Below are 27,219 nucleotides of genomic sequence, written 5' to 3'. Positions count from 1 at the left end.
CATGTCCGCTGCACATCGATAAATGCAGACAGCATACGCTATCAGGGGGTGTCAATCAACCCGATTGTATTGGATCGGGTTGATTTCCGGCGATGTCTGTCCGCCACCTCAGAGCAGGCGGACAGGTCATGGAGCAGCGGTCTTTAGACTGCTGCTTCATAACTTGTGTTTCTGGCGAGCCTTCAGGCTCGCCAGAAACACGGGGCATCAAGCTTCATACAGAGCTTGATAAATATGCCCCATAATCTCCATTTTACAAGAAAAAGTGTAGGATTTAGAAAATAGGAGCCACAGGAAAAATGTTAGAATATGAGGAATCCCTGATTCGGTACTCCCAAAATATTATTTACCATCACTATTTGCACATGTGAAAGGAGACCGATCTGACACAAATATACAATGGGTGAGAGCACATTGTGCACTCAGACCACACACGACCTCCAGATAGTGCACCACCCAGGGATGTTATTATCAAATTTAAACATTTTACAGATAAGAAGGACCTAAAGGTGGCTTTCAGAAAGAACCAACCAATCAGATTTCGAGGTACTGTGTTGCATTTTTTTTAACAGATTTGTTCCTGCGGACCTTTCAGAGATGAAAATAACTTTATCCCCTCACTACCTTGTAGAGGAATAAAATGATACCTTATTGGTGGGGCTTCCCTCTACACCTTTCCATCATACATGACAACAAATTAACAATATGCTAAAACCCATCAGAGATTCCGGCATTCTGCACACTGATGAGGCTGGAACCCCCAGTAATTCCTTGACCACATAAAAGCACAAAGCTTCCTGTTTCCAAGGTTTCCATCAGAAAAGTGAAAGAGAATTGGGAAACAGTGCCGGCTCCAAAAAAGAAGGGAAAGCCCTTCAACCCATCTACCTCTCCAAGACAAGAGGGGATGAGGAACTCACCAAATAAGGCAATGACATCTAAACAAGATTCTAATGGTGAACAATGAGCTTTTCACCTCATTTGTTTTTGAGACAATTGATTGGTATATTTAACTATTACTTATTATCTCTCACTAGACACTATTAAATGTCTAAGATATTGGATTGTTATATCTACTTCTTTATAGCAATTTGAACTCTGAACTTGAATTTGACTCACATCATATAAATCATAACAAATCTTGTTAAGTGAAAGTTTAAAGTTCCTAAAGTAACAGTTACTTCATTTGTTCTAGTTATATAATAACTTTGCCCTAAGTCTGACACCTGTCTCCTGTATATAATGTACTCAAAACTATAGGTCTGGATAGATATTCCTCAAATGTTTATGTCCCAAGATGTAGCTTATGCCATTTTATGAGGTTATTCCTTTTAGACTACATTATACAGCCATGTATGTTTCATTTGATCTATTAACTATTTTTTATTATTGTCACATTTATTATTTTATTGGTTTTTATAAAAGAAATTGCATTTTGGTTTAATACTGTCAGGCATCTTTCACAATGTTGTCATTACATCTAGTGTTACCTTTCCATATGACTGAAACAAGTAAACATCCTATCACAGTTATATCTCAAAACGTCAAGGGATTTAATTCTCCCCAAAAGAGAAAGGCGGCCCTATTAGACCTAAAACATTAAAATACAGACATTTACTGCTCCAAGAAACAGATTTCGGTCTTAACAAAGAACTAAAATATTTTTATTCTTCCTACCTTACACATTATAATAGCTCTTACAATGGATGGGGTCAGCATCCTTTTTAAAATAAAACAATTTCCTATCGGGAAAAAAAGTTTGATAGCGATAAAGAAGGTAGATACCTGGTTGTCACTGGTTTATTATACAGAAGCCTAATCACATGAGTTAATATTTATGACCCAAATTAGACTATGACTGGTTTTGTAACAGCTTTATTTGATAGATTTCTAAATTTTGCAAAAGGAACAATTATCTTGAGTGGGGACCTGAACTTCTTTTTTAACCTGGTCCTTGACTCTTCTAACTCATCCTCGAAAACTTCACAAAAGAACCTTAAATCCATGTGGTCTAGCTTTAACAATATGACACTTCATGATACCTGGAGATACCTTGAAATTGTATTTGAAAGAGGAGAGCCATACACATAAGTATGCACCAATGTGGGTTTTAATATGTCTGCTTAGCTGATACATCAGCTATAACGGTATTGCTTACTATATATATATTGTAATTCAAAATAATGCTTAGTTTACCTTTAATTTTGAAATTCAGTCAGCTATACAACAAACTATTATCTTACCAAAATTCAATTAATTAATTTTCACAAAAGGATAATTTGGTGAAACACCCAAACATAAGGATCCAGTACATCAATCATATAGGAGAACCCTATTTTTGGATGTTAATAAATATCAATGGCTTCTACAAGCATATAACATTCATAATATAATAAGGTATTATTCCTGCAACACAAAACTCTTCACATGTAACAAAGGATATCTAATTTTTACAATAGCTATTACATACACATTAATTGTAGGTCCAAATAAACCTTTAGTATCATTACCTTCATTATTGTTTTCATGTTTCATGTCTTTCTATTTTTAAAAACACATTTTTTTCAAGTAATAAAAATCATATTGAATGATCTTTATATGTAAACTTTTAAAGTTTTTTAATAGTATTGATAATAGAATTTGAATAAGTCTAAATGAAACATGTGTATACTACCTGTCTATTATTATTCAAATGCATTATGAATGAATTTACATTCAATCCCTACCTATTGCATATCAAAAATAGATTATCAATAAGTACGGTGACAGGTTTGCAAATACAACAATGACAAAACGACAAAGCTAATTGCAATTATGGTAACAGGCCTAGTACATATTGCTGATTTGTAGAATTTTCCTCAAATCAACATCTGATATCATTATAAACTTAATTCTTTCAGCCAGAAAATATCTATTTTTCAATATCAATTTATTTTTTAGTGCATACTGCATTATTTTACAATTTAGGGCCGGATTACGAGTTGAGCGATACAGTTTGCGCACAAGCGATATACGGTTTTCACGTTTGTTTGCACGCAAGTTAAATTGCTCTTGTATTACAAGTTAAAAGTAAACACGATCGCTTGAGCACAATTGAAGTTAACGCTTATCGGGTTAGCACATCCTCAGAGCTGTGGTTAACTTTTTTGCAAAACAAAAAAGTGTCACAAAACACATCAAAAATACATTACAATGTACAGTTACACGCATAATAACACTATCTAATAAAAATGATTAAATAAAAGATATTGCACAAAAACGTTATAAGGGCTCAAAGATATGAGATCTCAGGTGTTACAAAGGGCATACAAAGGGCTTTAATATTTAGATACTTACACATACATTTCTAAATATGTCTATGCATGTATATATATATATATATATATATGTATACATATGTATTTATGTATTTTTATGTGTATATATGTATTTACAGACATATATACACATTTAAACATATACATGTGTACAAATATATAGACATATATAAGTGCATTGGAGCCCTTTGCTGTAGATGAAATCATGTAAAAGGATATTTATGCAATATTCATATTTAATAAAGTGTTATACTGTGTATTTACTGTAAATATTTCACATTCTAATGTGCTGCACATAGCAGAATATGTTCTTTGTATTTCTAAATAGATATTTATATATATATATATATATATATATATATATATATATATATATATATATATATATATATATATATCTTTATATAGCTAACCTATATATAATCATGTATAGGTATAGATATATGCTGTACCAAATTAGCTTCAGATATATGTAGAAATATGTATTTATGAATAAATAGAACATATTCTGCTATGTGAAGAACATTCTAAATGTGAAATATTCATATTTTTATGTTGGGTTAGCGCACTTCATAATATGCATTCGGGTTAGTGCACGAGTGGGGTATTCAGGTTTTTTCCACTTTTTTTTCTCTATTGACTTTTAGGGGCGGGGGGGATATTCTTATTCTAAAGCCATAGCTTTTACTTTCAATTTGTAATACAAGAGCAACCTGCAAAAAGTTTACTTCTAGGGCAGTTAGCGCGGGAGCAAAAGCCCTAAATAGCGCTCCACTCATAATCTGGCACTTAGCAAATTAATAATATACATACACTATTATGCAGTCATTTAATTTATTGTCCAATTATCTCCAAGGTCTATATTAGTATCTTTACTCCTCACACAAAGATAATCATCATTTACTAAGCAACTGACAAAATAAAAAAAATTAATGCAAATGTATCTAAAACAACTGAAATTCAATTTTGAAAAGGTAATCATCAAAGCAAAATTCAATCTTTTTTCAATAGTATTAGACAAAGTAATAAAATGATCCCAAAATGGTAACATATAAAAAGCAAAAAAATATGCATTTTGAAGTATAAAAATGAAAGAGCGAAGAAACACCTTTGAGAAAGTGTAAGTGTAAAATGGTTCAGGCCGTATCCCCATTTCAGCTACATCATCATTCTAAAGGGGATTATATAATAATGTGAGCATGATAGTGTGCAGTACCATGGAACATGTTTGGCGGGACCTTAAATACATGAATTTAAGTATTAGAGGGGCATTATAATAAGTGGACTAGTAAATTTGCCAAAAAGGGTATCACATGTTACATCTTAAAGGGATATGTCAACAGGTCAAGATGAATCTTTCATGATTAAGATAGAGTATGTAATTTTAAACAATTATACAATTCTGGTATGCAATTTGCTTCATTTTCTTGGCATCCTTTGTTGAAAAGCATACCTAAATAGGTTCAGAAGCAGCAATACACTACTGGGATCTATCTGCCGATTGATGGCTGCACATATATGCCTTTTATCATTGGCTCATCTGATGTGCTTGGCTAGCTCCCTGTAGTTTATTGCTGTTCCTTTAACAAAGAATACGAAGAGAAAAAAAGAAAATTTGATTACAGAAGCAAATTGGAAAATTGTTAAAACTGTATGCTCTATCGAAATCATGAAAGAAAAAATTTAGATTGTATGTCCTTTTAAGGAAACCAATTGAACTGAATGCTTCTCCCTCAACATTGCTAACTACTTACAGAATAACAAATTGCTTGCATATAAGATTGTGCTAAACAGGACATATAAGAAGATCAGTGCAGTTTATTTCCCCATTAATATATTTTATGGGTAGTGAGTGACCTATTTTTGCTTGTTTTAAATTATACACTTTTTGTATAAAGGTTTAATATTTTTCTTATCCTGAATGGGTAAATCTGATAAAGTTTGGATTCACTGGAGCAGCATCTGCAATTAAATGAATCATAGATTAACTTGTACAGTAAGTCCCCTCAGTCTTCACCCTAGCTTCTAGTAGCCCCCATTGTTAAGAGCATGCAGACCTGAACAATATAGAAAATGGATTGGGGGACCAATGATAATTATTCCGTCATGGAGCAATTGAGCAAACTTAAAGGGACACTGAACCCAAAACAATTATTTTGTGATTCAGATAGAGCATGCAATTTTAAGCAACTTTCTAATTTATTCCTATTATCAATTTTTATTCGTTCTCTTGCTATCTTTATTTGAAAAAGAAGGCATCTACACTGGACAGCACTTGTTTATTGGTGGGTGAATTGATCCACCAATCAGCAAGAACAACCCAGGTTGTTCACCAAAAATGGGCCGGCATATAAACTAAATTCTTGCTTTTCAAATAAAGATACCAAGAGAATGAAGAACATTTGATAATAGGAGTAAATTAGAAAGTTGCTTAAAATTGCATGCTCTATCTGAATCACGAAAATAAAAACATTGGGTTCAGTGTCCCTTTAATCACTGTCCCTATAGGGATGATTGAAAGCACTGTGTGCCATTTAATTTCACCCAGGAGGAAAATGATACTTATCAATGTATAACTAACAAGTAAAATATCATGCTACGAAATAAACTGATTTTTTTTTTTATATGATTCAGTAAGTGTGACTAAACTAGTTTAATTGTGGTGATTATTTTGCAATATTTACTTCAGAAAATGTGATTAATAGAACTGCAATGGAATGGCTAATATTTGTATAAACTTATATTTGCCATTGTCAATGACAAATTTGTGTTTAATTCCAATTCACTAACTTGCATGGTTTATTCCAGTAGATATTAATAACATCTGTATTAAACATCTAAATTAAAAATATAACACAGTGACATATTTTCTTGAAATTAGTTTAATCCCTAAAACGATATATAACAAGATATAAATGTCTAGTTTATTAAATGAATATTCCAATTCTGTTTCAAAACTATAATTATCACAGGTAGACATTTATCATAAGTATGATTATTAACATATTAAGAAACAAAAACTGAAATAGTGTCAATTAACTTTCATTCCTACACATTAACAATGTCCAATTTTTCATATTACTTTATTTAAAGGGACATGAAACCCAACATTTTTCTTTCATTATACAGCTAAAGCATAACATTTGAAATAACTTTCCAATTTACTTATATTATCAAATGTGATTCATATTCTTTATACTTCACCATAGAAAAACTGTGAGAGAGAACGGCAAGGTAAATTAAATAAAACAAGTCCTTTATTTCCAAAAGTTAAAAGCAGATGGTCCAAAACAGTGTAAAAAGTTGCACACAAGACCTAGGGTAGGCAAGCTTACGCGTTTCGACTTTTGGAAATAAAGGACTTGTTTTATTTAATTTACCTTGCCGTTCGCTCTCACAGTTTTTTTATGGTGAAGTGATTTTAGCCTGCTCGAGCGATACGGCACCCTGCCTAAGAGTCCTCTATCTTTTCAAGCTCCCGGTTTGAGGGATACACTTTATCTTGTATGCTGTCGTCTGTCAGTTACACGGAACCCTCTGGTACCTTTCATTGGTGGATGCAGTGGTAACGCGAAGGTGACACGCCTCCAGGCATCACGGATTGGATCCGAGGAGCATTACCAGTGAAGCCGGCTAGAGACGCATAGTCCGTTAGCGTGTATGTGACACGCCCCCACGCCCGGTCGTTGGGAATACAGCGATTACTACACTGCTCTACTACCGCAGCCTGGTTCTGCAGAGAGGTACACTAAGGATCAACGGACGACAGTGGATTCAACCTCTAGAAACATCAGTAAGTTACTACGGACTCTTTACTTGGGGGGTGAGGCACCTATTCACAATTGCATAACGTGTGTGAACCGTAGCAGAGTAAAACATATATGAGTGTTACCCCCCATACTGGTGGACTGTCTAATTGATTAGATATTGATCCTTTGGAGCTGGGGACTATCTGTATGTTAGTGATTCTCTCCCCACACTGTGCTCGTTTGGTTTATTTTATATATTTTATATCCTTTGTTGAAGACCAGCAATACACTACTATGAGCTGAACATCTCTGGTGGGCCAAAGAAAGGAAAAATATATGTGCTGCTATTAATCAGCAAATAGTTCCCAGCAATGCTTTGCTGCACTTGAGCCTACATAGGTATATGCTTCAACAAAGTTTATAAACATAATTGAGCAAATTATATAATAGAAGTAAATTGGAAAGTTGTTTAAAATTCTATGCTCGACCTAAATCATGAAAGAAACATTTTGAATCTCATGTCACTTTAAATAAGAAATACATCTTATTTCTGTTAGGATAGCTGAAGGTTAATGGTTGCTAAATGGATCATTTCCAGAAACTTAATCATCTGTGTCAATAAGATTGTCCATTGTAACATTCTGGGTCAGTTTTTAGATGTACAGATTCATTTTGACTTGGGTCAAGTGCTACGCTAACATTGTATGAACATCGGAGTGGCAAAGTTCCATAATTAAACTGAGAAGGGTATCTTAGGGCAACTTGAGGAAACAAATCCCTAGTTAGAGTGCCAAAAGCAGTTGGAGTACTTACTTTCCTAAATTAAGAAATAATTGTAGCTATTACTGTCATGATGAATAAAACAGAAGTCACAAATATTGATATAACTAGGAAAGATGTTACATTTTATTTGAGTTTCTGAACCCCCAGGTTGGCTGCTAATCTCTGGAAAAATCTGTTGATATGTTCCCCCATAAACAATTTTAGAGAGACAGAAGCAGAAAGAGATGGTTCACCATTGTCTTTTTTCCATCACAACTTTTTTACTTATAAAATCTGTATCCTCCGCAGAAACTGTGTGCAAACCTAATTTCACCTGTTTCCTGTCTAATGGTGAAATAAACTGGCTCTGGAACATTTATAAAGTTATAAGAGAACCAGGCATTGTGTCCTGAGTCAGCATCCACTGCAATCACTTTGGTGATTAGATAACCTGTCTAAGATGTATGTGGCATAAATTCAACAAATGCTGTTTCATCAGTGTATGTTGAAGGGTAGAGAAATTTTGAAGCATTGTCATTCCCGTCCACAATACATATCCTGACTGTGGCACAGATTCACTGTCTTCAGCTATTACTTTAAACTGAATTTCTCTTATCTGTTCATAATCAAATGAGCATTGTATATAAATAATTCTAGCTGCTGAGTTTATGGAAACATAAGATGATATGGTCATTTACTCAATATCTGTATTAAAAATGGAGAATAGTATTCTGGCATTCTCTTTAATATCAAGATCTGAAGCATGAACTCTGTGTATTGAAGATCCTGCTAAGGTATTTTCCATAACATAGGTCACATACATTGTTTTATCAAAAAACTGGTGGATTGTCATTTATATCTGATATTGTTATTTGAAATGTCTTATTTGAATACAATGTGGAGATCCTAAAACTTCTGCTTTTATTACAATATTGTAATCAGATGTTGTTTCTTTCAATAGTTTGTGTAGTTACAAGTTTATAATAACCTAAAGATTAAGAAATTAATTTACATGGCAGTTCACCAACAACATGGCAAATCACTTGACCATTTTTTCCTCAGTCCAAATCATGAACATTACATAGTGCTACAAGTGTACCAGGTAAGGGGTCTTCAAGAAAAGTTGAAGTCAAAGATATAAGTATTATTTTTGCATATTTCACTTCAATCTTCAACTCATACATTTTTGTAACTTCAAAGTCCAGCTCTCGCTTTATACTAATTACTCCACTTTGAGATTCTAAAGTGAAGATTTTTCATTATTTTTTTAGCAATGTGACTAAATTAATACATAATTTCTGCATTTAAACCTTCATCTGCATCCGTAGAATTAAGATGGATTACTAGAAAGCCATTAAGTATATTTTCATTTATAGTTACTTGATATGCAGGAAAATTATCATTTACACAATGAACTACAAGCCGTATTTGAGCAGTTCCATGTTTTACAGGTGTGCCACCATCATAAGCAGTAAGAATTAAATTATAGATATTATGCTCCTCACAATCTAATAGCTTTTCTAAAACAAGTTCAGAATATTTAATTACATCAGTGCTAATTTTGGGGTCCATGTACGAAGCAGTGTAAGCTGCTCCAGGGCCGTTGCGGGGTAAGTTTGCACATGCGAACTTGCTTCCCCATTGTGATGGGTGTAGACTGGGTTCTCGAATATTTCAGTGTATTTAGATTGCATACTTAGGAGGTTTGTGTTGGAGTCCCAATCATATATCAGAGATACTGGGGATTTTTTTAACAAATTGGAGGAAATTTCTGTTCCTCTAGACAAGTGTATTTTGTACAGCTTGAGCTTGGATGTCTCCAGCCTATACACCTCCATTAGTCATGATGGAGGTGTGGGGGCTGTTAATAAAATGATTGCGGGTTCAAAATTGTATACTGATGATGAAAGAGAATTCATCACTAAATTACTTGATATAATCTTGAGGTGCAATTACTTTTTATTCCAAGATCAGTTCTACCTGCAATTGCAGGGCACGGCAATGGGCTCCAATGCTGCCCCTACATATACCATTGCCAATATATTTATGAATGTATATAAAGAAATATCAGTATATGAAAATGAATTGTTTTAACGATATGGTGCTACTTATAGGATCAAATTCAGTTTGGTCTACAGTGAGGAAAGCTTGGCCTTTCTGGATACCTTGGTTATCAAAGAAAATGGAAAGATTAAGGTTGATTTGTATGAGAAGAGCACAGATAAAAATTATCTTTCATTAGCTAGCAGTGCCCATCCTCAGTCCTTGAAGAATTCCCTGCCTAAGAGTCAGCTGTTGCAGGTTCGCCGCATAGTATCAGATGATAAGAGAAGTGAACAGGGCGTAAATTTTTGATTGAAGGCTATTTCACGTGCAACACAGAGTATGCTATTTATCTGCTAAAATGTCAGTGTGGGCTTATTTATATCGGGGAAATGACCCATAAGGTTTGAGATAGAATAACCAAACACAAATAGAACATTAGAAGAAAAAATATTAAATCTCCTGTAGCTACACACTTTATGCAGGCTGGCCATAATATGTCAGTTAAGGTTTCAAATAGTAGAACATGTCTCCCCTTTTTGATGGAGGGGGGGCTATAGAGAGCAATATTTAAAACAAAGAGCATCCTTTTGGATTTTTCATTTAAATTGCCTAATGCCAATGGGTATGAATATAGATTATGACCTCTCAGTGTTTTTGTGAAAGATATCTTGGTATATGATAAATCCTCCATGTCTGTTAGTTTACGGTTTTAATAGAGATAAGTGTTCACACAAGCTTTTTGCAAAAACTGTACATAAATATATGATGAATGTAATTGGTTAATTAACTTAGGAGGTGTATCTACTGATGGTTTAAAAGGTGTAAAGGAAATGATGTATGCATAGCATGAATAAGGACATGTAAGTCCGAAACGTTGCTGTTGTTGTTTCCTGATTCAGTAATAAACCTCTGATTGAGAATTACAATTTTGGAGTGCTGCTGTCTTTTTGGAATCATTGGATATTATTGCGGGGTTGTGTGGTCCCCTGCTGCAGCTTTGCACCCAGCTTCAGATGTGTGCTGGACTATTCTCTTGTATCTAACAAATCATGTCTGCCCAACATCGCTAAATGCCGACAGTATATGCTGTCGGCATTTATCATTGCACAAGTATTGCTTGTGAAATGCTTGTGCGTTTCCGCTCCCTGCACATTCACGGCCAATCCGCCGCTAGCAGAGTTGTCAATTATCCCGAGTTAAGGAGCAGCAGTTTTATGACCGCTGCTTCTTAACTCCTGATTCCAGCGAGCCTTCCAGCTAGCACGGAATGAGCAGCATTTGTTGCTTAATAAATCAGCCGCCATGTGTGTGTGTGTTGTAATGTGGCGTCTCTGATAAGTGTTAAATCTTGTGAATACAATTTATGTATGGGTATGATGGTTACTGGGCATGTTTACTCAGTGATGTTTTTAATCTTTTAATATTTAAAAATATATTTATTTTTTCAATCATTGATTGAGACAACGTTGTCTTCCAATTTGCCAAAATTATAATAAAAAAATCAAAAAGACTTCTGGAAATTATACAGCATAAAAAGAAATTAGCAAGAAATAATAGCATCTTTTATATCATGATTTTAAACATTTTCATATTGTAAATTGTGAAACTACAAATTTCTGAAGTTAAAAAGGAAGCCAAAAGTTCCAAACCTCACTCTGCAGAACAAGGTTTGTTTTTAATGAATTTATTTTACTGTAAGAAGATGGCAACACTGTGCAGAAGATCTTCGCAGCCAATCAGAACAGCAAACTCTTAAATCCTGATCACGAAGACCCAATAGTCAGTATAAATCCCATTTAAGAAGAAGAGAGTACCGTAAATTACAATCACAAAAATGAAATTATTAATCCAAAGAAACATTTTAAGAATGTGATTGCGAAACATAACTGCTAGATGATGAGGTTGTGATTAATTGTCTCATGTTTCCTATTAGCTGAGATATCACGTATATATCTATTGAATACATATACATATTTATCCTATCCACTAGAGACAGACTATACTATAATACTGCAACATAATTATAGCAAAACGTATTGGAATACTGTATTCACAAACATGTAGAAAAGGCCATTTTTACACTTAAACAAATACTTTCATATGAATTCAAGTGCAAAATGGTACAAAAAATCTGCTGAAAAGTATAAAAAAAACGGATTGAGACTGCAGAAGTCAATGCTGTCCATACATCCTATTGGCAAGTTTTTCAATATCTGGTACAATTTTTTTAATATGTTAATGGTGTTTTCGTTCCCATTGTCATTATTCTGATGTTGGAAAATGTATTAATTTCAAAGCTACTATTTAGCATGGTCAACAGTCTGATAAGGATGCTCAAACCCATAGCCACCACTTCAGCAATCCCCATTATCATGCTAAGCAAGTCCAATCTCCTTTAACTCATTTACTTAAGTGGGCTTTCTAATCTTTTGCATATCAGACCACCGAAGTAAAACAAATTAAATAATCACAAATATGAATAAAAAGAATATTCAAATACAAAAGTAAAAAAAATAAAAAATTTAAATTTATTTATTTTTTTTTAAAAAAACTTAAATCACCTTAGCACCCAGGTGGGAAAGTGCACTCAAAGGATTAAAGGAAACCTGTATTAAATCACACCTGACAAGGTCCATGTTCCAATAAATATATCTATTAGCATAGCTATTCTCAGAAAATTAGTAGCTTTCAAATAAATTGTACGTGTAGGCCCTGAAGTAAAAAATTATACTTACAAATATATAACTTTAAAAATATAATGCTATGACATAAACAGAAAGTGTGTTTAGATAATTAAGTAAGTGTGAATAAACAAGTTCCACTATCAATATAATGTTGCCATATTTAGTTCAGCAAATGTGAGGTGGAAAGTACCGCAATGGAATTTTAGTATAAGTAATCTAGTATAAACTTATCATTGCTATTGTCAATGACAGGTCTGTGTTTATTTCCAATTCACTGACTTGCATTTTTTATTTCAGATAACATTGACGATCTGTATTAAATATTTAAATGACAAAAAAAAAACGACAATATTTATAAAGAAAACTATATATACCACAATATAAATGTCTAGTCAATACAATGAATAACCCAATGCTGTTCCAATGCTATAATTAGGACAGGCAGACAGTTATCACATGTATGATAATTAATAAATTATAGTGATGGTAAACTAAACCTAAGCTACAAACGAATTCTTAAACTATATTATTTTTTATATTCACATTCATTCATCTATTTTTCCCCCCCAGATATACTAAAGCAACACTTTAGCTTTGTTATTATTATATTTCTATAGCCCCCTTCCGTATGCCCACAGAAAAACTAAGTTGTTTTTTTTTTGTGGTGACATTTTCACCATAAAACCAACAGGCATTTTTTTTTAATTTATTTATTTATTTTAAAGAAGTGCCGTATGGCTAGATTGCCTATTGGTTAAGAGGGGAAAATGTCACCTCAATTAAAAAAAAAAAGTTTTTGCTGTGGCCTGCCGGAGGTGGCTATAGAAAATATAATAATAATGGATCGAAAGAATTGCATTAAAACATTTGAAAAAAAAGAATGAAGGTATCAAAATAATATTGATTATGAATAGGATTGTAGTTTAGGTTTATTTACCATCAATTTAAGGGACAAAAAAAACTGTAAGGGTTTCAATTAACTTTTTATACAGACACATTAGCAATGTCCATATTTTCAAATGAATTTATTTAAATAAGAAATATATCTTACCTCTGTTAGACTATCTGAAGGCAAATGGTTGTTCAGAAGATCATTTACAGGAACTGAATCAACTGTTTCAATAAGATTGTCTGTTGGAACATTCTGGATTGGTTTAAGATGTGCAGATTCATTTTTACTTTGGTCGAGTGCTACACAAACATCATATGAATATGGGAGTGGCAAAGTTCCATCACTAAACTGAGAAGAGTATCTTAGGGCAACTTGGGGAAACAAATCCCTAGTTAGAGTGCCAAAAGCAGTTGGAGTACTTACTTTTCTAAATTTAGAAATAACTGTAGATATTACTGTCAAAATGAATAAAATAGAAATAACAGCTATTGATATTACTAGGATAAAGGTTACATTTGGCTGAGCTTCCAAGTCCACAGGTTGACTGCTTATCTCTGGAAGAATCTGTTGATATGTTTCTCCCATTACCAATTGCAGTGACACTGTAGCAGAAAGTGAAGGTTCACCATTGTCTTTTACCATAACCACAACTTTTTGCCTCAAAAATTCTGTATCCTGGAGATTACGTGCCAACCTAATTTCTCCGGTGTGGTGCCCAATGGTGAAAGAAACCGGTTCTGGGACTTGTAGAAAATGATAAGAGAGCCAAGCATTGTGTCCTGAGTCAGCATCCACTGCAATCACTTTGGTGATAAGATAACCTTTCTCAGATGTGTGAGGAATAAATTCAACGAATGCTGATTCATCAGTGTCTGTTGAAGGGTAGAGAAATTTTGGAGCATTGTCATTCTTGTCCACAATACATATCCTGACTGTGGCATTGCTGCTTAAAAGAGGATATCCACTGTCTCTAGCCATTACTTGGAACTGAATTTCTCTTAACTGTTCATAATCAAACGTGCGTTGTGCATAAATAATTCCAGTTGCTGAGTTTATGGAAACATATGATGATATGGGCATGTTCTCAATATCTGTATTAAGAATGGAGAATATTATTTTGGCATTCTCATTAATATCGATATCTGAAGCGTACACTCTGTATATTGAAGTTCCTGCTAAGTTATTTTCCATCACGTAGGTCACATCATTTGTTTTAACAAAAACTGGGGGGTTGTCATTTATATCTGATATTGTTAACTGAATTGTCTTATTTGAATACAAGGGGGGAGATCCTTCATCTTCTGCTTTTATTATAATATTGTAATCAGATGTTGTTTCTCTGTCAATAGTTTGTGTAGTTACAAGTTTGTAATAACCTAAAGATGAAGCTATTAATTTAAATGGCAATTCACCAACAACATGGCAAATCACTTTACCATTTTTTCCTGAATCCAAATCATGAACATTAATTAGTGCTACAAGTGTACCAGGTAAGGAGTCCTCTGGAATAGGTGTAGTAAAAGATTTAAGTATTATTTTTGGAGCATTGTCATTGATATCAATTATCTGAATCGAAACTTTACAATGTCCCACTAAACCGCCACCGTCTTTAGCTTCGACCATCATCTCATACATTTTTGTAACTTCAAAGTCCAGCTCTCGCTTAGTAATAATTACTCCACTTTGAGAATCTAAGGTGAAAGCTTCCATAGCATTTTTAGCAATGTGACTGAAGGAATACATAATCTCTGCATTTGAACCATCATCTGCATCTGTAGCATTAAGTTGGATTACTAGAAAACCATTTGGTACATTTTCATTTATAGTTACTTGATATTTGTCTTGGTTGAATGCAGGAGAATGATCATTTACATCATGAACTACAACCCGTATTTGAGCAGTTCCAGATTTTACAGGTGTGCCACCATCGTAAGCAGTGAGAATTAAATTATAGATGCTTTGCTCCTCACGATCTAAGGGCTTTTCTAACACAAGTTCAGGATATTTAATTCCATCAGTGCTAGTTTTTTCTCCCAGTGTGAAATGTAGGTTGGAGCTGAGTTTGTAGCTTTGTAAAGAATTAATACCTAGATCTGGATCTTGTGCATTTCCTAAAATAAAACGTGTTCCAGGAGAAGCAAATTCACCAATTTCTATATCAAATACATCCTTAGAAAAACTAGGTGGATTATCATTTATATCTTGAATTTCAACTCTTATATGGAAAATATTTACAGGCTTTTCAACCAACACTTCAAGATTCAAAAGGCAATTCTGCTCTATCCCACAAATTGTTTCCCTGTCTATTCTATCAATCACAAATAAGTTCCCATTTTCTAAATTGATATTGAAATACTGTTTTTCTGTCTGAGAAGATATCTGCAATTTTCTAATGATCAATTCTGTATTGTCCATACCCAAATCCTTTGCAACATTCCCTATTAAAGAGCCTATCTTCATTTCCTCATATATTGAGTAATGGAGCTGATCAGATACAGCTTCACAAAGGAAGGAAAGAAAGAAAAATATTACTTGCCATGCCATTGTCTCCTTGGTAATCTAAAACTCACCTCCTGCAAATGACCCTTCTTTTCTAGTTTCCTTTGAAATTCACAAAAATATAGGTAATCCAAATTGTGAAAAGAGTGGAAATCTTGCTCTGATTTTAGCACTGCCTAACAATTCTAAGCATCAATAGTATGAGATATTTAGAAGCATTTATTATTGGCCAACAGCGGCACACTGAGTCTAAACTGTGTAACTGCAGTAAGGTGGCTTTATTATTTTACAAAATAATAAATAGATTGCTTTATTTCCTTTTCTTTCTTAAACAAAATTGTAACAACTATCTATTGATTAGAGATGTAATAGTATGTTATAATATTATTATTTATAAATCTAGTAAATATTACCTGTATTCTTTATATTGGTTCAAAAAGGATAACTACAAAAAATATAATTGTCAGATTCTTCAAGTTTACAGAAGCAAATCTTAAGTTACCATGGAAGAAATGTAGAAAAAATTGTATAAAACAATGTTTATCTTATTGCAATAATAACTTGTGTGTAGTGATAGCATAAAGCATATGCATTATAATTAATTTTAAGTTCTCGTTGGCATTAATATGGAATTAGAAGCAAAATCAGTTTGGCCAAAAAAAAAAAAAAACATGCATACAAATATCTCCTATAACTTGTTCATTATTTTCTTATTAAATATAGCATCCCCAAATATATTCATTTCAATTTTAACAATCAATTTCAAACTTTCTGAAATTCTATTTTAATATTTGGTAAACAGGATTGGCTATTATTTTTGTTTTTCAATATAATCCCAATCTTTCGTAGCCAAACACAGTTGATATTTTCCACAATATTGCACCTCCATTTTACAACATCATCAATGTTAACAACTGATAATGGTTGTCAATCGCTGAAAATGGAAATAGGTTAACGAGGTTTAATGGAGTCCATGTTTGTGTAATATATCATCTTAATGCAATATATACATTGGTATTATGGTTATATTGGCAATGTTTGTGAAATCATTTTTAACTTTTAATATTTGAAAAGGTTTTTTTTTGTCAATGATTGACTAAGTAAACTTTTGTTTTCTGATTTGGGGCTAGATTACAAGTAGCGCACAATTTATCACTTTCCTTGCACGTTAAACTCGCTAGGCAAAGGCGTTTTGCCTGCGTCAGGTAGCATGTGTATTACAAGATGAAAATAAAAAGTTTTAACCCGACATGTGTAAAAAGCTGAACTTTGAATATCACGAATGCTTTAACTTATTTCCCAACAGACTTCAATGGAGCGAGTAAAGTGAGGAAAAAACTAACACCCATACTCGCACACAAACCCGATTGCAAATTAATCAAGTGCGCTAACCTGACATGAATATGAATATTTCACATTCCAATGTTCTTGACATAGCAGAATATGTTCTATTTATTATTAAATAAATATTTATATATATATATATATCTAATGTTTTTATGTACAATATATATCTATACATATGTACAGTATATATTACTATATTTAAGTATAGATATATAGGGGCCAAGCACTCACATAACCACTTGTTCCAAATCCTTGTGCCCAGGGTGCATCCAGAGTGTAAATACAGAAATGACAAAGATACGAGGTACACTCACCAGGACTTGAAAAATGTTCAGTTTATTACTAGTGATGTTTCGGGGTCACCCCCATCTTTAGACCTGAAGACAAGGGTGACCCCAAAAACATCACTAGTAATAAACTGAACATTTTTTAAGTCTTGGTAAGTGTACCTTGTATCTTTGTCATATATCTCTATAAAAATACATATTACCCTATGTGAAGAACATTGGAATGTAAAATATTTACAGTAAATGCACAGTTAGACACTTTATTACATATGAATATAGCTTAAATATGTATAAATATAATTTTTCATGTTTTCAGCTAGTTTACTGCAAAGGACTCCAATGCACTTACAAATATGTCTATATATGTATGCACATATATGTCTGTAAATATATATACACACATATAAATACATATGTACACACATATAAACATATGTATTTACACATGTATGTTAAAACCCTTTGCAGCCATTTTTATTCTAACACCTGACTCCTCATATCTTTGAGCCCTTATAACTTTTTTATGCAATATATATATAATACATATGTTTTTTTAAATAATGTTTATTAGACAATTTTATTATGAGAATAACTGTACTTTTAAATGTAATTTTTATGTGTTTTGCAAAACTTTTTTGTCTCGCATAACAGTTAACCAGAACTCTGAAGGTGTGCTCTTACGACGCACGTTAGATTCTATTTATTGTAAATCACGATTTTTCAAAACATGATTTTTGGACTTCTGTTTTGTAAAAATCTTTGCAAGAGATTTCTGTTGTCAATAATGAAACCAGAAAATGAGATTATGAAATAAAATATACATTTAAAAGAGCACGATTGCTAAATGTTGTAGTCGTGATATCGTTTTTCTAGCGATTCTTATCTTATGAAATATAGCATATATGTCTATTAAATACATATGCAAATATTTGCCATTTATCATGTCCAATAAGACACATATTGGAACTAAAATGTATAATTATACTGCAAAAAAAAGAGAAAATCTTTACTCCAGAGTAGATATAATAGAGATCAGTAAAAAGATGTTCAGAAAGAAACATTATGCTGTTATATAACAAAAAAACAAATTATTTTTAACAAGCAATACTAGTTAGCTGATATACACCCTAGTCGCCTGGGATTACATCTGAGGCTAACGACCACAATCACAAAGTGTAAAATATTTTTTGTATCCTTTACTTCACCTTTTAAACACAAGTGTACAAAAACTATCGATAAGCATCAATATATGTGTGAGTACATCAATAATGTTTCTATTTACATATGTGTGCAACAAGGTCACATCAAGTCTTTCACTATTGTATTATATTACTTTTTGTAAAGCAATCTCACACATTTGCATTTTCATCTTGAGTTTTATTTGACTCATTTTAGTGAGCAACGTTGCATGTTGGTTCTTCCACAGACTGCCCATCAAATTTTATCTGACATGTCATCTTAATGCTCCAATAACACACCTAAATGCATATTATGTAAGGAGTTTTTGTGTGTTAATTTTATCCTTAAAACAACTTGTTTCTGAGAAGATTGCCTGCTAATTTGCTGGATAATGAGCCAATAAAGCATACATTCTCCTGCTAATAATAGAGTCAATTGTAACCTATATTTAACGTAAATAACCATGGTGGAATTAGAAGCCTGTTTATCTACTGATACAGTGTTACACTCTTGGGGTTTATCTTTGTTCTATTATGGTGAGATAAATATGCTTGTGAAATTATTCATTTGAAAATTACAAAAAATGTGGAATATGGTATGTGGAATAATTACACACTGCCTCTATGATTGTTTCAAATTGGTCTATTGGACTTGGTTTCAAATGCTCTGGAAATAAATTCTATTTTATTTTGAAACCATTGTGTATATATATATATATATATATATATATATATATACATACAGTATCCCACAAAAGTGAGTACACCCCTCACATTTTTGTAAATATTTTATTATATCTTTTCATGTGACAACACTGAAGAAATGACACTTTGCTACAATGTAAAGTAGTGAGTGTACAGCCTGTATAACAGTGTCAATTTGCGGTCCCCTCAAAATAACTCAACTTACAGCCATTAATGGCTAAACCATTGGCAACAAAATACACCCCTAAGTGGAACATTCAAAATTGGCCCAATTAGCCATTTTCCATTCCAGGTGTCAGGTGACTCATTAGTGTTACAAGGTCTCAGGTGTGAATGGGGAGCAGGTATGTTAAATGTGGTGTTATCGCTCTCACACTCTCTCATACTGGTCACTGGAAGTTCAACATGGCACCTCATGGCAAAGAACTCTCTGAGAACTGAAAAAAGAATTGTTGCTCTACATAAAGATGGCCTAGGCTATAAGAAGATTGCCAAGACCTTGAAACTGAGCTGCAGCATGGTGGGCCAGACCATTCAGTGGTTTCACAGGACAGGTTTCACTTAGAACAGGCCTCGCCATGGTCAACAAAGGAAGTTGAGTGCACATGCTCAGCGTCATATCTAGAGGTTGTCTTTGGGAAATAGACATATGACTGCTGCCAGCATTTCTGCAGAGGTTGAAGGGGTGGGGGGGTCAGCCTGTCAGTGCTCAGACCATACGACGCACACTGCATCAAATTGGTCTGCATGGCTGTCGCCCCAGAAGGAAGTTTCTTCTAAAGATGATGCACAAGAAAGCCCACAAACATTTTGCTGAAAACAAGCAGACTAAGGGCATGGATTACTGGAACTATGTCCTGTGGTCGGATTAGACCAAGATAAACTTATTTGGTTCAGATGGTGTCAAGCGTGTGTTGCGGCAACCAGGTGAGGAGTACAAAGAGAAGTGTGTCTTGCCTACAGTCAAGCATGGTGGTGGGATTGTCATGGTCTGGGCCTGCATGAGTGCTGCCGGCACTGGGGAGCTACAGTTCATTGAGGGAACCATGAATGCCAACATCTTCTGTGACATACTTAAGCAGAGCATGATCCCCTCCCTTCGGTGACTGGGCCGCAGGGCAGTATTCCAACATGATAATGACCCCAAACACACATCCAAGACAACCACTGCCTTGCTAAAGAAGCTGAGGGTAAAGGTGATGGACTAGCCAAGCATTCCTCCAGACCTAAACCCTACTAAGCATCTGTGGGACATCCTCAAATGGAAGGTGGGGGAGCGCAAGGTCTCTAACATCCACCAGCTCCATGATGTTGTCATGGAGGAGTTTAAGAGGACTCCAGTGGCAATTTGTGAAGCTCTGATGAACTCCATGCCCAAGAGGGTAAAGGCAGTGCTGGAAAATAAAGGTGGCCACACAAAATATTGACATTTTGGGCCCAATTTGGACATTTCCACTTAGGGGTGTACTCATTTTTGTTGCCAATGGTTTGGACATTAATGGCTGTGTGTTGAGGTATTTTGAGGGGACAGCAAATGTGCACTGTTATACAGGCTGTACACTCACTACTTTACATTGCAGGAAAGTGTCATTTCTTCAGTTTTGTCACATGAAAAGATATAATAAAATATTTACAAAAATGTGATGGGTGTACTCACTTTTGTAGGATACTGTATATATATATATATATATATATATATATATATATATATATATATATATATACTGTATATATACTGTATATACTCTGTACATATTACAGTTATCTGATCTCTTTGTCAAAGCAAAATAAAGCGGCCATAGTCAACACACATATTTGATCTGGTGCTATAAACTTTATTGACAAGAATACAAATCCACATGGCTTTTGTCTTTACCCTTTCCTTCACCACGCAACTTTTTCACACTTGTTTGTTTTGTGATTCAGACAGAACATGCAATTGTTAAAGTTTCCAGTTTACTTCAATTATTCATTTTGCTTTCATGGTATTCTTCATTGAATCACATAATTATTACCTAAATATGTAGCGTGCATGTGTCTGGAGAACTACATGACAAACTAGAGCTCTTGTAAATGTATAAGATTGCTAAAAGTATTATTGCGAAACTGCTGCCATATAGTACTCCCTAACATGTACACACCTGAGCATACTTAATTGCTTTTGAACATAGGATATAAAAAACCTCACTAAAAATAGAAGTAAATTAGGGTTTTTAAAATTGCATGCTCCCTCTAAATCATGAAATACATTTTTAGGTTTCATAGAAAGATAGATAGATAGATAGATAGATAGATAGATAGATAGATAGAAATAAATATTTAGAAATACAAAGAATATTTTCTACTAAGTGAAGAACATTGGAATGTAAAATATTTACTTTAAATACACAGTAAAACACATTAAAACATTAAAATTAAATGGAAATTATTTTTCATGTTTTAAGGTATTTGAGTGGAAAGGGCTCTAAAGTGTATATATGCTGTATGTGTATATACTGTATACCTTTTAACCCTTGTAAAAAATAGTTTAATATTTATAAGAAATATTTTTATCAGAAACTGTAATTTTAATATTCTTATTATGTTTTGGGGCACATTCTTTTTAAACTCTTATACTTTATGCTAGGTCTTCACTCTCACTAATTTTGTTTCTGCTAGAGAGCACCCATTTACTTTCAACTTGTAATACGCGCGGAAGTTAGCTTGGTCGTGATATTGCTTATCGCATCCCGTGCTAACAATACAACGCAACTTGTAATCTAGCGCTAACATTGTACTAGTAACTTTCTGCTTATATATTTCTTTTTCGCTTTCTTTTAATATTGATTTTGTTACTCTGATCTAACTCTATTTTAACTTTTAAATTACAGACATTGTTTAATTTCTGAACAATATTTCTAATTTTATTCTCTTAATAGTCATTGAGGTCACTGTCATGTTTCTTCTTTTTTATTCATCTACTTTTGTGTTTTCCTTTCAATTTAAATGTTAAATACTTCTTTATGTTGTGTTCTATTAAGTGTAAAATGTATTTTATTCACAGTAAAGCTCATCACTTGGAACAAATGTGCATCTTCATTATCAAAGTAGTAAATAATTATCTGAACCCTCAGTGGAAATTTATCCTCTATATATAAGAAATTACTATATTGCATTTACTTTTGACCTTGTTAATATAGCATTATTTCCTAAATCCCTACAATGAGTGCCAAATAATCTTAAACTAAATTAATCCAATTATTACCTTTATTGCCAAATTATAAACCCATGATCAAACTTTATATTAAGTTAAACATTTTTTATTACCAAAAGGAAAAATGAGCAAAGTAATGAAATAAATATAAAAGCACAATTATTATTATTCATTTTATAGTGAAGTATCTTAAATAATTTCTGTATCTCTTTCCTTCTTAGATAAGCAAAAGATGGTGAACGAGCTACAGACAAAATAAATAAAATGAATTTGTATTTGAATTTAGGGTCAATCCATCTTAAGTGATCCAATAATTGTCAAGTTGGTTGCTTGACCATTTTTAATTTTGCTTTCGTTTTTTTTTGAGTGATTACCTCTATGTATTGGTATTGTAAAACCACCAGTTTTTTTATATTTGTTTCACTTGGTTTAACCACGGCAGCCATCTGTGTGTCATGGTGCACTGCACATTTTTTATAACTTTTTTATCAATTAAGCATTAGTTTACAGCATTCTAATTTTTATATGCCAGATAGCATGGGTGCATAAAATTCCTCATAACAGACTTATTTTGAGGGGCACAGTAAAATTCATGTTGGATATTACTCAACTGCTAAACCAATAATGTGCTAAGCTGTGCATGCACTAAGCCAATGATGAACAAGTAGTGGAATTCTTCATGTAGTTCTGTTTTATATTTTTTTTATATCTTTATTTTATTGTTGGAAATATTGTCACAATAACTAATTGCAAAAAAAGACATATTTATACATTATGCAATATTATAACATGACCAAAACTTATAAGGTGCTGATCATACAAAGTGTAATAAATAAATTCTCTTTTCTCTAATATCTTTCTTATTTCCCTTTTTTTCCAATTAACCTAGGAATATCCATATCTTATGCTTACATATTACCGTCAACAAAGCGAGGGACGGGGGAGAGAAAAAAAAACTGCACCTCCCATTCCTGTTTTATATTATTAATAATGATGGTTTACTTCAGGTCTTAAAAAGTGCTAAATTTTTTAATGGTAGTTTGGACTGCGCTCGAGTGTAAGTCACCATTTGTAATAAGAGCATAATGAGCTCATTAATAGTTCTCCCTGCACTATCCATTAAAAGTATAGGGTTTACTAATTGCATTTTGGCCACATTAAGATGTTTTGTTTAAAATATAGAAGCAGACACTTGTATTACCAGATTCTACATTATTCTTTGAGGTTGAGCAAAAGATAATGTACTCTGCACTATCAATTGCACTCCATTTGTTAACTGGTTCTTTATGCCTAATTACATTTCAGTTTAATATTTGTTAAAGCATGCTCTTCAACTGTTTTATAGAAATTTCCAGTAATGATTATAACCAATATAATATCTATTTTCAAACAAATGTATCTTTAAATTTACCTTGTTTGTAGGAACTGAAGGGTTGACACAGAGAAATTTATTCTTGATGAAACCCAAGTGTGTTACAGAGATATTATACTTGTTATAAGATTTAATAAAAGTGAGCAAGCAAATTTTATCATAGCAATTATTTGGCTCTATTCCATTTTAAAAACCTGCTTAAGAATGCCACACTGAAATATGTAGCACTACCATGCATTTCTCTTTGCTATTTTCAACAATATACAGTATGTGTGTTTATTTCTCTTTCACTACTTTTTCGGATTGTACTAAAGATCTGTATTATGCCAAAAAGAAAAACAGTAATTATGGTAACGCTTAATGAATAAAGTTTACTTATTTATACACAAACATTAAGAAGCAAATTTTATCTCTCAAGGAACAATGTTCATATTTTCATTTGAATTACATCTTACCTCTGTTAGGTTAACTGATGGCAAATGGTTGCTTAGTGGATCATTTCCAGGAACTGAATCATCTGTGTCAATAAGATTGTCTGTTGGAACATTCTGGATTGGTTTGAGATGGGCAAATTCATTTTGGCTCGAGTCAAGTGCTACACAAACATTGTATGAGTATGGGAGTGGCAAGGTTCCATCACTAAACTGAGAGGGATATCTGAGGCCAACTTGAGGAAACAAATCCCTAGTTAGAGTGCTGAAAGCAGTTGGATTGCTTGCTTTCTTTAATTTAGAAATAACTGTAGCTATCACTATCACTATGAATAAAAAAGAAATCACAGCTATTGATATTACTAAAAAAAAGGTAACATTTGATTGAGTTTCTAAATTACCAGGTTGGCTGCTTATCTCTGGAAGAACCTGTTGATATGTTTCTCCAATAACAAACTTTACAGTAACTGTAGCAGAAAGAGGAGGCTCACCATTGTCTTTTACCATAACTACAACCTTTTGCCTTAAAGAATCTGTATCATGGAGACTTCGTGCTAACCTAATTTCACCTGTGTGCTGCCCGATGATGAAAGAAACTGGTTCGGAAATTTGTAGAAAGTGATAAGAGAGCCAAGCATTGTGTCCTGAGTCTGCATCCACTGCAATCACTTTGGTGATTAGATAACCTTTCTCAGATGTGTGAGGAATAAACTCAACTAATGCTGGTTCATCAGTGTCTGTTGATGGGTAGAGAAACTTTGGAGCATTGTCATTCCTGTCCATGATACATATCCTGACTGTGGCATTGCTGCTTAAAGGAGGAGATCCACTGTCTTTAGCAATTACTTGGAACTTAATTTCTCTTACCTGTTCATAATCAAATGAGCGTTGTGCATAAATAATTCCAGTTGCTGAGTTTATGGAAGCATATGATGATATGGGTATATTCTCAATATCTTTATTAAGAATGGAGAGTATTATTCTGGCATTCTCATTAGTATCAAGATCTGAAGCATGTACTCTGTATATTGAAGTTCCAGCTAAGTTATTTTCCATCACATAGAACACATAATTTGTTTTATCAAAAACTGGTAGATTGTCATTTATATCTGATATTGTTAACTGAATTGTCTTGTTTGAATACAATGGGGGAGATCCCTCATCTTCTGCTTTTATTATAATATTGTAATCAGATGTTGTTTCTCTGTCCAAAGTTTCTGTAGTTACAAGTTTGTAATAACCTACAGATGAAGATAACAATTTAAATGGAAATTTTCCAAAAATTTGACAAATAACTTCACCATTCTTTCCTGAATCCAAGTCTTGAACATTAATTATGGCTACAAGTGTACCTGGTAAAGAGTCCTCTGGAATAGGTGTAGTCAAAGATTTAAGTATTATTTTTGGAGCATTGTCATTGATATCAATAATTTCAATTGAAATTGTACAATGCCCCACTAAACCACCACCATCTTTAGCTTCCACCATCATCTCATAAACTTTTGTAACTTCAAAGTCCAGCTCTTTTTTTATTCTAATTACTCCACTTTTAGAATCTAAAGTGAAAGTTTCCATTGCATCTTTAGCAATGTGGCTGAATGAATATGTTATTTCTGCATTTGAACCTTCATCTTCATCCGTAGCATTAAGCTGGAGCACTAGAAAACCATTTGGTACATTTTCATTTACAGTTACTTGATATTTATCTTGGCTGAATGCAGGAAAATGATCATTTACATCATGAACTATGACCCGTATTTGAGCAGTTCCAGATTTTACAGGTGTTCCTCCATCATAAGCAGTGAGAATTAAATTATAGATGCTTTGCTCCTCACGATCTAAAGGCTTTTCTAACACAAGTTCAGGATATTTAATTCCATCAGTGCTAGTTCTTTCTCCCAGTGTGAAATGAAGGTTGGAACTGAGTTTGTAGCTTTGTAAAGAATTAATACCTAGGTCTGGATCCTGTGCATTCCCTAAAATAAAATGAGTTCCAGGAGAAGCAAATTCACTAATTTCTATATCAAATACATCCTTAGAAAAATGAGGTGGATTGTCATTAATATCCTGAATTTCTACTTTTATATGGAAAATATTCACAGGATTTTCAACCAATATTTCCAGTTTCAAAAAACATTTCTGCTTTCTCCCACACATTGCTTCCCTGTCTATTCTATCAATCACAATTAAGTTCCCATTTTCTAAGTTGATATTGAAATACTGTTTTTCTGTCTGAGAAGATATTTGCAGTTTTCTAAGGAATAATTCAGTATTGTCCATACCTAAATCATTTGCAACATTCCCTATTATAGAGCCTTTCTTCATTTCCTCATAAACTGAGTACTGAAGCTGATCAGATACAGCTTTACAAAGGAAGGGAAAAAAGAAAAATATTACTTGCCATGCCATTGTCTCCTGTGTAACTTAAAACTCAGTTTTCTTCATCACCATCTGCAAATGATTCTTATTTTCTGGTTACCTTTGAAATTCACAAACTATTTATAATCCAAATATATAAAGAATGACACTGGTGCCCATATTTCAGCACTGCTTAACAATTCTAAGCATCAGTAGCATGAGATATTCAGCAATATTTTCTTTTTGGCCAACAGCGGCACACTGAGTCTAAACTGCGGAACTGCAGTAAGGTGGCTTTATTACTTTACAAAATAATAGATTGTTTTCTGTATTTTTTTTTCTTAAACAAAATTGTAACAAATGTGTCTTAGTTAGAGGTTTAATAATATATAATAGTCT

General features: G+C 33.2%; 2 protein-coding genes across 2 annotated transcripts; both read right to left on the bottom strand.

Annotated features, from left to right (window-relative positions):
- Positions 1–13,573: 13,573 nt before the first annotated feature.
- LOC128664821 (protocadherin gamma-B5-like) lies at positions 13,574–15,994 on the bottom strand. Its single transcript, XM_053719624.1, has one exon. The coding sequence runs from the start codon at positions 15,992–15,994 to the stop codon at positions 13,574–13,576; it is 2,421 nt and encodes an 806-aa protein (XP_053575599.1).
- An 8,450-nt stretch (positions 15,995–24,444) lies between these two features.
- Positions 24,445–26,871, bottom strand: LOC128664820 (protocadherin gamma-B5-like). The gene has a single exon (XM_053719623.1). It carries the CDS (start codon positions 26,869–26,871, stop codon positions 24,445–24,447), a length of 2,427 nt encoding a protein of 808 aa, XP_053575598.1.
- Positions 26,872–27,219: the final 348 nt, after the last annotated feature.

The sequence above is a fragment of the Bombina bombina genome, chromosome 6 (genome assembly GCF_027579735.1).
Source record: "Bombina bombina isolate aBomBom1 chromosome 6, aBomBom1.pri, whole genome shotgun sequence".
NCBI classification, from domain to species: Eukaryota; Metazoa; Chordata; class Amphibia; order Anura; family Bombinatoridae; genus Bombina; species Bombina bombina.
Note: the sequence above shows the minus strand (reverse complement) of the source record. Positions and strands in the feature narration are given on the sequence as shown.

Excerpts from the sequence above, each read along its gene's own strand:
- LOC128664821 (XM_053719624.1), bottom strand. The coding sequence starts at position 15,994 with ATGGCATGGCAAGTAATATTTTTCTTTCTTTCCTTCCTTTGTGAAGCT.
- LOC128664820 (XM_053719623.1), bottom strand. The coding sequence starts at position 26,871 with ATGGCATGGCAAGTAATATTTTTCTTTTTTCCCTTCCTTTGTAAAGCT.